The sequence below is a fragment of the Heterocephalus glaber genome, unplaced genomic scaffold (genome assembly GCF_053883595.1).
Source record: "Heterocephalus glaber isolate CG9 unplaced genomic scaffold, H.glaber_assembly_v1.0 deba00001577, whole genome shotgun sequence".
Classification (NCBI taxonomy): domain Eukaryota; kingdom Metazoa; phylum Chordata; class Mammalia; order Rodentia; family Bathyergidae; genus Heterocephalus; species Heterocephalus glaber.
Window position 1 is genome coordinate 30,122,531 of NW_028258358.1, and position 13,424 is coordinate 30,135,954.

A 13,424-nucleotide genomic window follows, 5' to 3' on the forward strand; every position below is an offset into this window, starting at 1 on the left:
GCTAAATCCCTGGCCCCCAGTGCAAGTTTTTGTGTGGATATAAGTTTTCAGTGTTCTTGAATAGAGCAAAATGTGTTGTTAACGAAGTGCATATTAACAGAAGTTAGGGCCGGGGATTTAGCTCAGTGGTGCCACCGCCTGCCTCGCAAGTGCAAGGTCCTGAGTTCGATCCCTGGTACCAAAAAAACCCCCCAAAAACAAAAAACAGAAGTTATAGCCATTTATTTGTTCCAAGAATTATTCTCAGTGCCAAGCTCAAATGAGCATTTGAAAAATAAATATTAATAATTTTATTATCTTACTTAGTTTTATTCTTTGTGATTAAAGAAAATTTAGAACTATATAGTATACTTAGCACGGGCTGGGGATTTAGCTCAGTGGTTCCGCCGCCTGCCTCGCAGGTGGAAGGACCTGAGTTCGATCCCCGGTACCAAAAAAAAAAGAGTATACTTACCAGAATTCCCTCTTTTTTTCCAGGCAAGATTACAGAGAGGTCACTTATTACTCAAACAAGGAAAACTTGATGAAGCAGAAGATGATTTTAAAAAAGTGGTAAGTTCAGTTTGTACTTAGCTTTAAGTTGCTATTTTGAGAGAAGATATTGGACCTATTTTTCCTTTGTATTAAATCATTAGTAGTAATTTTATAGTTGAAAAGGAAAATTGTCTGAATGTAAGAATCATTTTCTGAGTTAATATTTGGTGACTGATATCCAGGAATCACATTAACTGTTGGAAGGTAAATTGTACACAACTGATATAATTCACTTACTCTGTTTTGTCCTATATTAGAATCTAGAAATGTCAGGTGAGCTATTCTTTTTTTTTTTTTTTAATTCTTTTAATACAAATGTATTCGCTTACACACTTATCAAACCACTCCAAGACATATTACTGTACTCCAAGGGTGCATAAGCAAATTCTACAGGCGTATGGGCATAGGGGATTCCTAATCCAGTGAAGAAGATTAAGAAAAGGACTGGAGTAGAGATTCCCAAACTGTATCATCTAAGATAAGGGAATAAGAAGTGCTTTTTTTTTTTTGGTACCGGGATCGAACTCCAGTCCTTGTGCAGGCGGCAAAACCACTGAGCTAAATCCCCGGCCCAGGTGAGCTATTCTTAAAGTCCTCTAAGTTACTTGAGAGATTTTTCATTTGATTTGAGGGGAATCCTGAAACATTCTTAAAGGGAATTTTCCAGTCATCCAAAATTTGGCTTTGTTGGGGGAATATTATAAATTACATGCCAAGGGAGTATACACTGAAAAAAGCTTCTAGGGGAGATAGTTAACCAATTTCTGCTTGCCCTCATTTGGCTTAAAACCTTCATTTTTGTTTAACATGGATTTTCTAGAGTGGTATGGAAAAGGCATAATATTCCATTGTTCCTTGTTCACATTTTTGTAGTTTATTGAACTGCATATTATTCTGATAATTACTATGAAAATAAAACTAAAATGTCTAATATTGTCATAACTTGTCACAATACTCAGTCATCTGCAGACAATCCTAAAAACATTACTTAACTGTATTGAATCAGCAGCTCTTTCCTAGTCTCAATAAATTATCTGCCATTTTGTGCTTTACTGTCCTCCCCTCATATTGGGAAGGTGCTTGCTAAACACAGTTCCGGAGTTAATATTGGGAAAGCCTGTGAAGATCGGGTGGTGTGGATGGGGAGTGCTAGAGTAACCTTTCTCTGGCCAGGCCTTTGTTCAGAGCAGATGTGTGAAATGGGTAAAGGTTAGATGAATGAGAGAACATGTGAAAGTGTTGTTTTCCTCTTACAAATGCTTAAATCTATTACTTAGGATTTTTTTCTAATCACTATTATAGCATAGCCATACAGAAATATTACAATAGTTAAGGGTAATGTTTCAGGACAACTTAATCTGTACTAGGCATTGGTTATAACCTTTTGGAAAAATGAGAGTTTGGAACCTTGGATATGCTTTGGGTTTTGTTTTTTTTCCTGGGATCAAAATTAAAATCAGAAACAAGCAGGGAAACTTTCTACTTTTAAATTGTTCTGTGGAGTTCTGCTTCTGCTAATGCATGCTTAAAATTTGCTTTACCATTGTTACAGGGATTGTTCCATAAGAATGTGCATCTGTACTGAAAAATTGTTTATTTTTTAAATGTTTTAGAAATTTTATCAGATGTGTAGTTTACAAATATTTTCATGTAGTCTGTAGCAAATGTTTTCATCCTCAGGAGTCTTTAATTTTGATGAAGTCCTATTTATTTTCTTCTATTTATTTTCACTTCAATGGACTGTGCTTTTGGTATTATTTCTCAGAACTAGTCACCAGGTTCTGAATTCTGAGGCTTTCCTCCTGTTTTATGCTCTTATGTTTTTGTTTAAAATAGAAGATTTAAGGGCCAGGGATTTAGCTCAGTGGCACCGTGCCTGCCTTGCAAGCACAAGGTCCTGAGTTCAATCCCCAGTACCAAAAAAAAAAAGACTTACTTTGAGTTAAATTTTATATAATGTATGAGCTTAATGTTGATTTTGTTTTGCTGTTTAATATCCCATTGCTCTAGCTTTTGGTTTTTTTTGGTATCTGGGATCAAACTCAGGACCTTGTGCTTGCAAGGCGGGCACTGGAACCACTGAGCTAAATCCCCGGCCCCTAGCACTGTATTTTGAAAAAGCTTTCTTCCCTTTACTGAACTGCTTTTGTACCTTTTTCAAAAATCATTTGGGTGTACTTGTGTGGACTTGTTTATGGGTTCTGTCTGTCCCTGTGCCATTCCTATGCTCTCTTGATTAGTATAGCTGTACAGTATTAAAAGAAAAATTTTTGACAGTTTAGCAGAGTTTATCTTAGCAGGGATGGGTTCATGAATTGGACAGTAGTCAGAACCAGAAAAGATGCAGGAAGCTGGGCCCTGAAGTGTGAGCACTGATTATTTATAGACAGAAAATGGAAGTGAGGCAGAGAAACAGCTTGACTGGTTATGGCTCTGCCTTTGCCTTATGTAGATATGGTCTGGTCAGTTGATGGCCTGTGCTTGGCTGAAGCTCAGCTGCTTATGATCAGCTGAAACTGCTCTTCATTCTACTAACGTTAGGTTTTCAATTTGTTTACATTCTAAATGGAGTTATAGTTCCTTAAGAACTCAGTGTGTGGAGACAGCCTCAGGCCAATGGCTTTATGCTTATTTAATAATAGTAAACTTCAATATTGGGTAAACTGATTCTGCTCACTATAATTCTTCTATGTCAAGATTGTGTTAGAAATCCTAGACCCTGTGCCTTTTCATGTAAATTTTAGCACAAACTGGTTTACGTTTGTTAAAAGCTTTGCAGATATTTTCATAGGAATTGAAGTAAACCTGTAGATTAACCTGAGGAGATTGGACATCTTTTTTATGTTGAGTTTTCCAATTCATAAACTCATGTTTCTCCATTTATTTAGGTGTTTTTTTATTTCTTTTATAAATAGTTTGTGCTTTATGGTATACAGGTCCCATGTTTTTTCTGTTTGCTTGTTTTTTGAGACAGTGTCTCACTATATAGTTGAGGCTGGCCTTGTACTCACTTTGTAGCCCAAGCTGGCCTCAAACTTGTAGTGATCTTCCTGCCTCAGCCTCCCGAGTGCTGGGATTATAGGCATGTATCATCACGCCCAGCGGTCCTGTATATTTTTTATATTTTAAAAAATACATCCTCAGTGTTTCATTTCTTTCCTTTTTTCTTTTGAAGTGATTATAAATGGTGCTTTTTATTTGGTACTGAGGATCGAACTCAGGACTTTGTGCTTGTGAGGCAGGCACGGTGCTACTGAGCTAAATCCCTAGCCCTGGTACTATTTTAATTACAGTTATTTCATGGAATAACTTTTGTGTTTATTTGATCAAGAAAGTACTCGATTTATGCTTAATTCTATAGGCGAAAACTTGAGACTAAAGATGGGAGACCAAATTAAATCTTTTTTTTTTTTTTTTTGTACCGGGGCTCGAACTCGGGTCCTTGCCATTGTGCGGCAGACGGCGAAACCACTGAGCTAAATCCCCAGCCCCCCAAATTAAATCTTAACGTTGGAAAACCATTTAAAATTTTTTTGAAACAAATCGGTTTGTTTATAAGAATAATTATAACTAGATTAGATTTGGTTTATAGAAAAATGTAAGCAGATAAATGTAGTAAATTAATATATTTCAGAAGTATTTCATGTTGTCTTATTTGAAGTAAATTTAGGTTACCTGGACTGTTTAGTTTGCCCAAACTCATTGTTGTGGTACCTAAAATTCAGATTAATAACTGGAAAATCCATATGAATATGCTCTCTCTGATCAGTAGGTACAGTGCTGTCCAAGATTGTGGGTGGTAGAAGGGGGAGACAGGGACATGAAATGGAATATTGAAGAAAAACTTACTTAATATGTATAGAGTTGATTAAATTGTAATCATTTGGTTGTGGTTTTTTTTTGGTGCTGGGGATTGAACTCAGGACCTTGTGCTTGCAAGGCAGGAGGTGGAACCACTGAGCGAAATCCCCGGCCCTTTTGGGGTTTTTTTGGAGGGTTATGTAATTTAGGCTGGCCTTGAACTCACTGTGTAGTCTTGGCTGGCTTCAAACTCATGGTGATCCTCCTGTTTCTGGCTCCCAAGTGCTAGGATTACACCACATCCAGCAAATTTTAAGCATTTGTAACCTGTATTCTACAGAATAAATGATAAAATATTATTATAGTAAGTCCCTGACTTATGAACGAGCCCTTTCCAGGAGAATATTTGTAAGTCGGATTTGATTGTAAGTGTGACGAAGCCTTACACACCTTTGACACAAATGTACAATGTAAAGCATAAAACACTCTCTCTCTCTCTCTGCTTTTCCTTTTCCTCCTGGATATCCTGGGCTCTGATTCAGCACTGTATAGTAAGCAACAGGAGCACAATGGTGATAATTCTTGGCAGACAGCAGAGTTACTTCTGTGATTTGTTTGCATCTATGAACATTTGTAATGTGAGGTCCATTAATATCAATGAAAGTTCGCAACTCGAATGTTCAGAAGTCAGGGAGTTAATGTATCAGGAATACAGCATAAAAGATACAAATCCAAAAGCAGTGTATACCATGTTCAATGCTTTCTAGATGAAGAGATAAACATTAAAACTATTCATAACGACTGCTGTTAAATGTAGTAAAAACCAGTAAATGTCATAGTGACTAATTTTGATGGGTTTTAAAGGAAATGTTTCCCTCATGTAATATTGAAATTGCTAATAAAAACAGCTTTTGTAGAAGAGTCTGACAGTACTGTGAAAGAAAAACATTTTGCCTAGAGGTATTTATTGGAGTACTGTTTTGTAAACCTTTAGAGGATGTTGTGTCAATTATTTATATGTGATGTGGACTTAGAGACCTAGACATACAAAATAATGCAATAAAGTTTTTAAAATGTTGATTGTAACTACATATTTTTGTGTCAGTTTGATAAAATATTTCCCCTTTTGTAAAGTTATAGATAATACATTTTGAAGGAAAAGAAAAGCTTTGAAATAAGAGGGAGGGACATTGGATTTTTGAATCAGTTTTTGCAATACTCAGGATGTGCCGGAATGTTGCTAAGTGGTTTGCTTGAATATTTTCACTTAATCACGGTTCCATCTCTGGGGAGTGGTGTATTGGTAGTCATAATGTATAGAAGAGGAAGTTGAAGTTTAGGGTGGTTTAGTAATCTGGTGTGTTAGTCACCTTTCCCTCATTGGGACAAAATACCTGACATACACAACTGAAGGAGAAAAAGTTTATTGTGGCTCATGGTTTCAGAGTTTTAGCCCATGGTCACTGGCTCCAAGGCAGCCACATCATGATGGAGGTGCATGACAGGAAAGCTGCTTATGTCATGGTGGCCAGAGCAGAGGGAGGCCAAGAGACAGACAGACGAGGAGGGTGGGGATAGGATATACCCCTCTGAGGCACACCCCCAGGGACCTCCCTCCTCCAACTGGGCCCCACCTTTTAATAGCCCATTCCGCCATGGACTTATCAGTGCATTAATCAGTGATGAGAACAGCACCCACAATGTATGAGTCTTCAGAGCTACTTCATATTTGATCCATAACATCTGCCATTGTCACACCACTATTTAGCATGTAGGTTTTAGATTCCAGAGCTTTCGCTGTTAAGTACTGTGATGTTCTGCCCTTTGCTATAATTAGTAACTGTCCACCTGTGTCCTGAAGACTTCCCTGTGGAAAAGGGCACAGGTCTCAACTATGTATTTGACATAGTACACAGAACAGTTGCTGCTGTTTGGGTAGAAGTGAAAAAACACATACATTTTCTTGAATATAGGTAAAACACTTCTGGAAATATATGTAAGAAACTAATAACATTGGTTACTTCTGGGAGGAAAAGTATTCCATATATGACCATATTACTTATTCAGAAAATATATATTTTACACATTTTGTATAAGTGACCTTGGAAAATTCTTGCCTTCTGAGGTTTTCATTTCCCTCACTTGAAGTATAGAGATTGAGTAGGTGACCTGATAGTCTCTGTTGTTGTTACCATAAAGTGGATGATTTCTGGGTCTAGTTTGAAAAGATCAATTTTGTCATAATTATATTTTATCTCCAATAAATAATTCTTTACTTTAATTGTTGAATATTTGTCAATTTAGTGTTATTTAGTAGTTTGGTTATTTTGTATGCCTACAGTTAAATGAGTGTTCAAGATCATTAACCAGCCTAAAGATATATTACTAAAAATTTCATATACTAATATAATACTATATACAACTGGTAGTTGTTTTATGTAATAGAACACATTTTTTACAGTAAATGAAGTTTTAAAAACATTTTTTACAGTAAAATAGGCTTAATCGCTTTTTGTGTGCCAATGACAATCTCATTCTTTGTTATGCATGCAGATTCTTCTGTAGATTACCAGTGAACAGGTATTACTTCAGGTCCATACTCGCTGTTCCATTCCTAAACAGATTCTTTAGTTTAAGTTTGAGCTGTCAGTGACTCTTGCTTTAATCAGTGCATTTAATGTGTTGGTTCAGTGAGGGGTGGAGTGCATGTTCTTTGCTAGGTAGACTGTAGGTGGTATAGCATTGCTGATGGAGAAAGCTAGTCTCTGCCTTCTAAGAGATGAAACTAAGTAAGCTAAGAACGAATCAGACAGATAATAAGTGCTGTGACTTTAGGTCCTCTAGGAACATACAGAAGGGTCACCTAGCTTTAGCTTGGATTTGAGGATCTGGAGTTAAAGGCTTTCATAAAGCAGGTTACCTGCTTGAAATCTTTTTTTTTTTTTTTTTTTGGTACTGGGATCAAACTCACGACCTTGCACTTGCAAGGCAGGCACCAGAACCACTGAGCTAAATCCCCGGCCCTGAAATCTTAATCTGTATAAATGGGTGAATTAGTGTTAGCCAGGTGGGTTGGTATACCATTCAGGGCAAGGGTGAGGAGCTTTTGTAAAAGCAGTAGTCAAGAAAGTGCCAGTCATTTTGGAAATAATCCCTCCAGTAAGACTGAAGTAATACTGTGCCTCAGTTCATGAATGCTTCTGTTCACAAACAATTCTGTTGGCAGACAGAAGCATTTGAATACAAATGCAGCCACCTCCCTCAGAATCGTGGAATGAATTAAGTTTGTGAACCAAGGTGCCATTGTGGTACCTTATGGCTATTAAGAAATGATACAAGCTCTACCCTGTGTTAGTTACTACTGTGGTAGTTATCTGTTGTTATATAACAGATTACCCAGCAGTAGCAGATGAATGCAGCACATTGCTTGTTATCTCAGTTTATGGTGTTAGGAACTTGGGCATGGCACAGCTGGGTGCTCTCCACGAGGGTCTCCTCCACAGTGTTTCTAAGGATCAAATCTGTGTGTGTCTTGTTGATATGGAATGTAAGAGATTAAAAACTCTGCCTAATTTAATTTGTCATTATTCCTATAGCTTAAATCTAATCCAAGTGAAAATGAAGAAAAGGAAGCCCAGTCTCAGCTTATAAAGTCTGATGAAATGCAGCGTTTGCGTTCACAAGCACTTGATGCTTTTGACAGTGCAGATTATACTGCTGCTATAACCTTCCTTGATAAGATTTTGGAGGTAAGTTTCTTAGATACTGCAGCTGATGAGCTTGACGCTGCTTTTTACTGTGAGGCATGTTTATATACTTTGATATGCTCTATAACCACAAAATGCCTAGACTGGACAAAATGAGATTGATAGTTGAGCTTTCAGCTCTTAAGTGACTCTGTTTCTGTAGAAAAAAATGTGCAACCAAAACTTTCTGTGAATGTGATGGGAGAGCGAAAGTTAACATTTTTATGCATTGCTTATTTTGCTATTTGGTTTGATGTTGTATTCTTCGGGGTAGAGAACTTTAGAGGCAAGATACTAAGGTAAAAGATGGAAATTGGTAGAAGCAAAAGGAAAAATAATGTTAGAAAGAGGAGTATTTACATGAAGGGTTTCTAGGAAAGAAGGCAGGAAGAAATGATAGGCTCCAGAGGGTTTTAGGTAGTTTAAGTTTAGATTGGGTCTCTTTGCCGCAGGAGGATTTAATGACAAATGATTTCAGAATGAAGTCTAAAATACTCAAATGAAAGCAGTCACAATTCATATTTAACTACTATTTTCACAGCACTATGATGTCCAGTTTCATTTAGTCTTGGAAGTAAACTTGTGTTGTATATAAAATGGGCATTTTCTTGGATAATTTCATGGAGGAAATTATGTGACATGGCTCTTGCCTGGTTGCTCTGGCTGATGTTTTGATTACTATATTAAGAAGGAGGGCACTGAGTTTTCCACATATTGCGCTCCCATTGTATATGGGAGAAATAGGTGGCTTATTATTGTTATTATTAAAATTGTTTTGGGGAACCTTTTCTCTCCTGTTCTGTTGCCTGCAGGCTCTTGGCACTGGAGTAATGGTGTGTGGCAAATGAGATTTTCCCCCATCATGTTTTCAGCTTCTTTGTGTCCCTGGGTTGAAGCTGTCTGACTTCTCTGTGGGTTTATTTAACATGCTAGATGGCCTCGGAGGGGCCCACTTGCTCCTCCCTCAGTCAGCCCAGTCCTTTCCCAAGACGGCAGGGGCAGTGGGTCTGCAGTGGGCGGCAGGTTACTGTAATCCTAGTGTGGACCAGTGTTCCCTCTTTCACCCTCTAAGCTGGTTTTAGGCCAGCTGGGTTGTCTTTTTACTATCCTGTGTCAGACTTTATCTTTCACCCCCGCCTCAGAATAACTGCTTTTCCTTAGTACCAAATTGGAGGTACTCAGTCGCTGGTGCCCCCTCTGTGTCCATGGTGAATCTCTTTTTTGATAAAAAGGATTTAATTTCAAAGAGGTGACATTGTACAAAAGAGAATTTTATTTGGATATCAGTAGAATAAAATCATTTGCTAACTTAGAACCTGCATTTTCTTTGACTAGAAATTATAATTGTTAAGTACAAATATGATTGTAAAATATTCTCTTCAAATATACTTTCCTGGGAATAGCCCTCTAATAGTAAATGCTATGTTTTCTTTTTTTTGGTACCGGGGATCGAACTCGGGAACTTGCACTTGCGAGGCAGGCGCTGGAACCACTGAGCTAAATCCCTGGCCCAATGCTATGTTTTCATATACTCAGAGTTTTAGAATTGTATATATAATTGACAGACAAAGGAAAGAGGCCATATGCATTTGTGTGTGTGTATGTATATATTCCTTCTCCAGTTAGAATTTAAGATGTCCTTGGAGAAACTGTCACATCATTTTTTTGTCACATCTAAATTGTATCAGACTTTTAAACACTATTTACAGGACAGAAGCCATCACATTAATTGAGGATGTTTCATGTTGATAATTTTTTTTTGGAACCAGGAATCGAACTCAGGACCTTGGGCTGAGCTAAACCTCCGGCCCTATATGGATAAATATTTTAATAAAAATATGTAGGGTGCAAAAATGAATGTGTATAATTATTGTTTCTTAAAGTTTAGTTCTTTTGTTTTTAAGGTTTGTGTTTGGGATGCAGAACTACGAGAACTTCGAGCTGAATGTTTCATAAAGGAAGGGGAACCTCGGAAAGCTATAAGTGACTTAAAAGCTGCATCAAAATTGAAGAATGATAATACTGAGGCATTTTATAAAATCAGCACACTGTACTACCGACTAGGAGACCACGAACTGTCCCTCAGGTCAGCTCTACTGACACCCATATTCTGATTATTCTTTTGTCATTGGGAATAAGAATAACCTCATTTAAAAAAACGCATTACACTGATAAAATTACCTGATTAAGCCTTCTTTTATATTCTATATCCACGGATATATTCCATATCCATTTTATTATCTATGTCCATCTCTAAGTTACTTTGATTTCAAATAACTTGTTTAATGAAATACGCTTATTAAAGTAAATGGGAGGGCTCCTCTTATTTGTAGAAACACAGTGGAATGCTTACTGTATAACTGTACAGGCCATTCAATTTAAATTAGTATGTCCATGGTACAGTGTCATATATAACTGTACAATAAATCATTAAGGCAGTTACGTTTTAAATTGTTACAAATAAAGGCACTTATTTCTATATCTAATCTGCAAAACTTCATTATTTTAACATGGAATATTTTCCTTTTTAAAAATTATATGAGCAGTGAAGTTCGTGAATGTCTTAAACTTGATCAGGATCATAAGAGGTGTTTTGCACACTATAAACAAGTGAAGAAACTTAATAAGCTGATTGAGTCAGCTGAAGAGCTTATCAGAGATGGCAGGTAAGAATATGCTTATTTATACCATCCAGACTTTCCTTTTATGTCCTGTTGTGGGCACAGATGAACTACTGAACTGTCTGCTTGTTGGTTGCTTGGTTATTCAGGGTAAGATGGTACTGGACCTTAGCAAAACTATCAGGATTGAACATTTTGGGAACAAGACAATATAAATACAGTGGTACCTCGATTCATAAACTCTATTCTTTCCACAATTCTGGTCGCAAACTGAATTGGACAAGAACCAAATCAAATTCAATGGTTAGGTTCAATGTTGACCTTATGGGGCAGTTTGACTTGGCTCTTCCAGTTCAATTTGCCACTGGAATTGTGGAGAGAATTGAGTTCTGTGAACTGAAGAATCACTGTAATACAAATTGCATACTATCTTTACCTGCATATTTATTTTTTAGGATTTTTATTGTTTCTTATATCAGACACAGCTATGTACCGAGAATGCCAAAATAAATTTGACTAAGTAGTTTTTGGTCTTGAAAAGTTTATAGCATAGTGTGGGAGACAGACATATAAACTTCTTAAAAGATAATGATACCAAAGTGCTAGCATGTACACAGTATAATGGGAGTACCAAAGAAGGACATTTAATCCAATGTAGAGTGGTGAAGCCCAGGAGTAAAACAGAAGTTTATTGGAGGTGACAGATATTTAAATGCTCATCTTGAAGTATAAGTAGGAGTGGCTAAAAGTAAATGATTCTGTCTGTGTATTATTTGTAGGAGGTTTGCAGGTTGGAGCTGGAGAGTTAAAGAGAATATAGAACGTGCCACACAATGCTGTTAGAAGGCAGGTTCTGACGCCCTACTCCTAATTCCTTTGTAAGCTGTCCTTGGAAGAATGCTTTACCCAGTTTTCCACAATGTCTTGCAAATTGTAACATCTTGGAAACTTGGAATACAATATCACCATCAGGATAGTGATTAAAATTCCACAACTAGGATCTCTCTTGTAGCCATTTTATAGCCAGGACTACTTCTCTTCTGTCCCTACCTCTTCCTTAGCTCCTAGAAACACCAGTATCTTCTCCATTTCTATAATGTTGTCATTTCAGGAATGTTACAGAAATGGAGTCATATAGAATGTAAACTTTTGGGATTGGCTTTCCATGTAGTGTAATTCCCTGGAGATTTATCCAGATTGTTATGTGTATCCATATTTCCTTTCTGTTTATTGCTGACTCGTTTCCATGGTTTGGATGTACTACAGTTTGTTTAGCCATTTATTAAAGATCACCCACTGCAGGTCAAAATAGCTATTTTGGCTATTAATGAATAATGCTGCTTTCATGTGTAGGCCTTTGCGTGAATGTAAGTTTTCATTTCTCTGGGATAAATGGCAGGAATGCTATTGCTAGGCTGTCTGGTAGTTGCGTTTTTTAGTCTATAAGAAATTGCCAAATTGATTTTCAGAATGAATGTATCATTTAACATCTACCACCATGGTCCAGCTGTATTTTTAGAGTTTATTGTATGACATAACTTATTAGAGTTTATTGGTGTCATTTCAGTGGCTGAATTAGGGTAAAAGAATCTTTTTTCCCTTAAATTACCTTTACCCTCTCCTGTTTATAATTGTCTTAAATATTTCCTCTACAACATTGGACAGTTACAAATTTTGCTTCAACACTGAACATAATTTAGAAACTCAAGAGGAACAAAACTTAGACTAGTCTGTTTTGTGTTGCTACAGCAAAATACATGAGACTGGATACTTTTTATACAGAAAAGGTGGTTTGTCTCATGCTGGTGGCTGGAAAATCATGCAGCATGATACCTGCATGGTACCTGGTGAGGGCTCGCTGGCTGTATGGCAGAGAAGCAGAAGAGTCCAAGCATGTGGGGTGGCCTTGCTTTATAATAACTTTCTCTTGACAAGGAACATGGTCCTTTGAGAACTACATTAATCCCTTTCAAAGGTGCCCCCATGACCTAATTAACTTTCACTAGGCCTCACCTCTTAAAGGTACTGCCACACTAGGGGCCAAGCTTCCAGCATGTGAACTTTTGGGGGACAAGCCATAAGAAATACTCAGATTTTGATTCTCATTTTGTTTACCATGCTCCTTGCTCCTTCTTAATGTTCCAAGATGCTATCTTTTATCCTTGGTGTGTGCCCCCCCCCACCAGCCCCCTTTTGGTACTGAGAATTGAACCCAGGTCCTCATATATGCTGGGCACGTGGTCTGCTGCTGAGCTATGTCCTCAGCCCCATATCCTTTCTGTTTAGAGAACTCCCTTAAGGGAAGGCCTTGGTAACAACTTTCTAGTATTTCTGTACCTGAGAATGTCTTGACTTCCCTTTAATTACTGAAGGAAATTTTCTCTGGGTTTGGATTCTAGGTTAACAGATCTTTTTCTGTTTTGCATCTATAAGATTTTGGGTCACTTCTTTCTTGCCATAGTTTCTGATGAGAAATCTTTTGTCATCCTGATAGGAAGTGGCACTTTAAGGGAAAAACTGACTGTTTTTAAGACTTTTTTCTTTGTGTTCAGAAGTTTAATTGTGATATATCTTTGCAGGCATTTCTTTGTGTTGATTCTATTTGCAAGTTACTTAGCTTCTTGAATATAGTCATATACTATATAATGCCATTTGGTCAAGACATACCACATATGCAGTGGTGGTCCCATAAGATTATAATGGAGAGGGCCGGGGATTTAGC

The 13,424-nt window shown here is 37.2% G+C and overlaps 1 protein-coding gene across 1 annotated transcript in view; it reads left to right on the forward strand.

Annotated features, from left to right (window-relative positions):
- The window catches only part of Dnajc3 (DnaJ heat shock protein family (Hsp40) member C3), a 60,368-nt gene that overhangs the window by 27,930 nt on the left and 19,014 nt on the right, over window positions 1-13,424 (forward strand). The window contains exons 4-7 of the mRNA XM_004870838.4: window positions 478-552; window positions 7,932-8,084; window positions 9,986-10,167; window positions 10,628-10,747. Of these exons, the coding sequence (XP_004870895.1) occupies window positions 478-552; window positions 7,932-8,084; window positions 9,986-10,167; window positions 10,628-10,747 (530 nt within the window). The remainder of the gene's footprint in view (window positions 1-477; window positions 553-7,931; window positions 8,085-9,985; window positions 10,168-10,627; window positions 10,748-13,424) is intronic.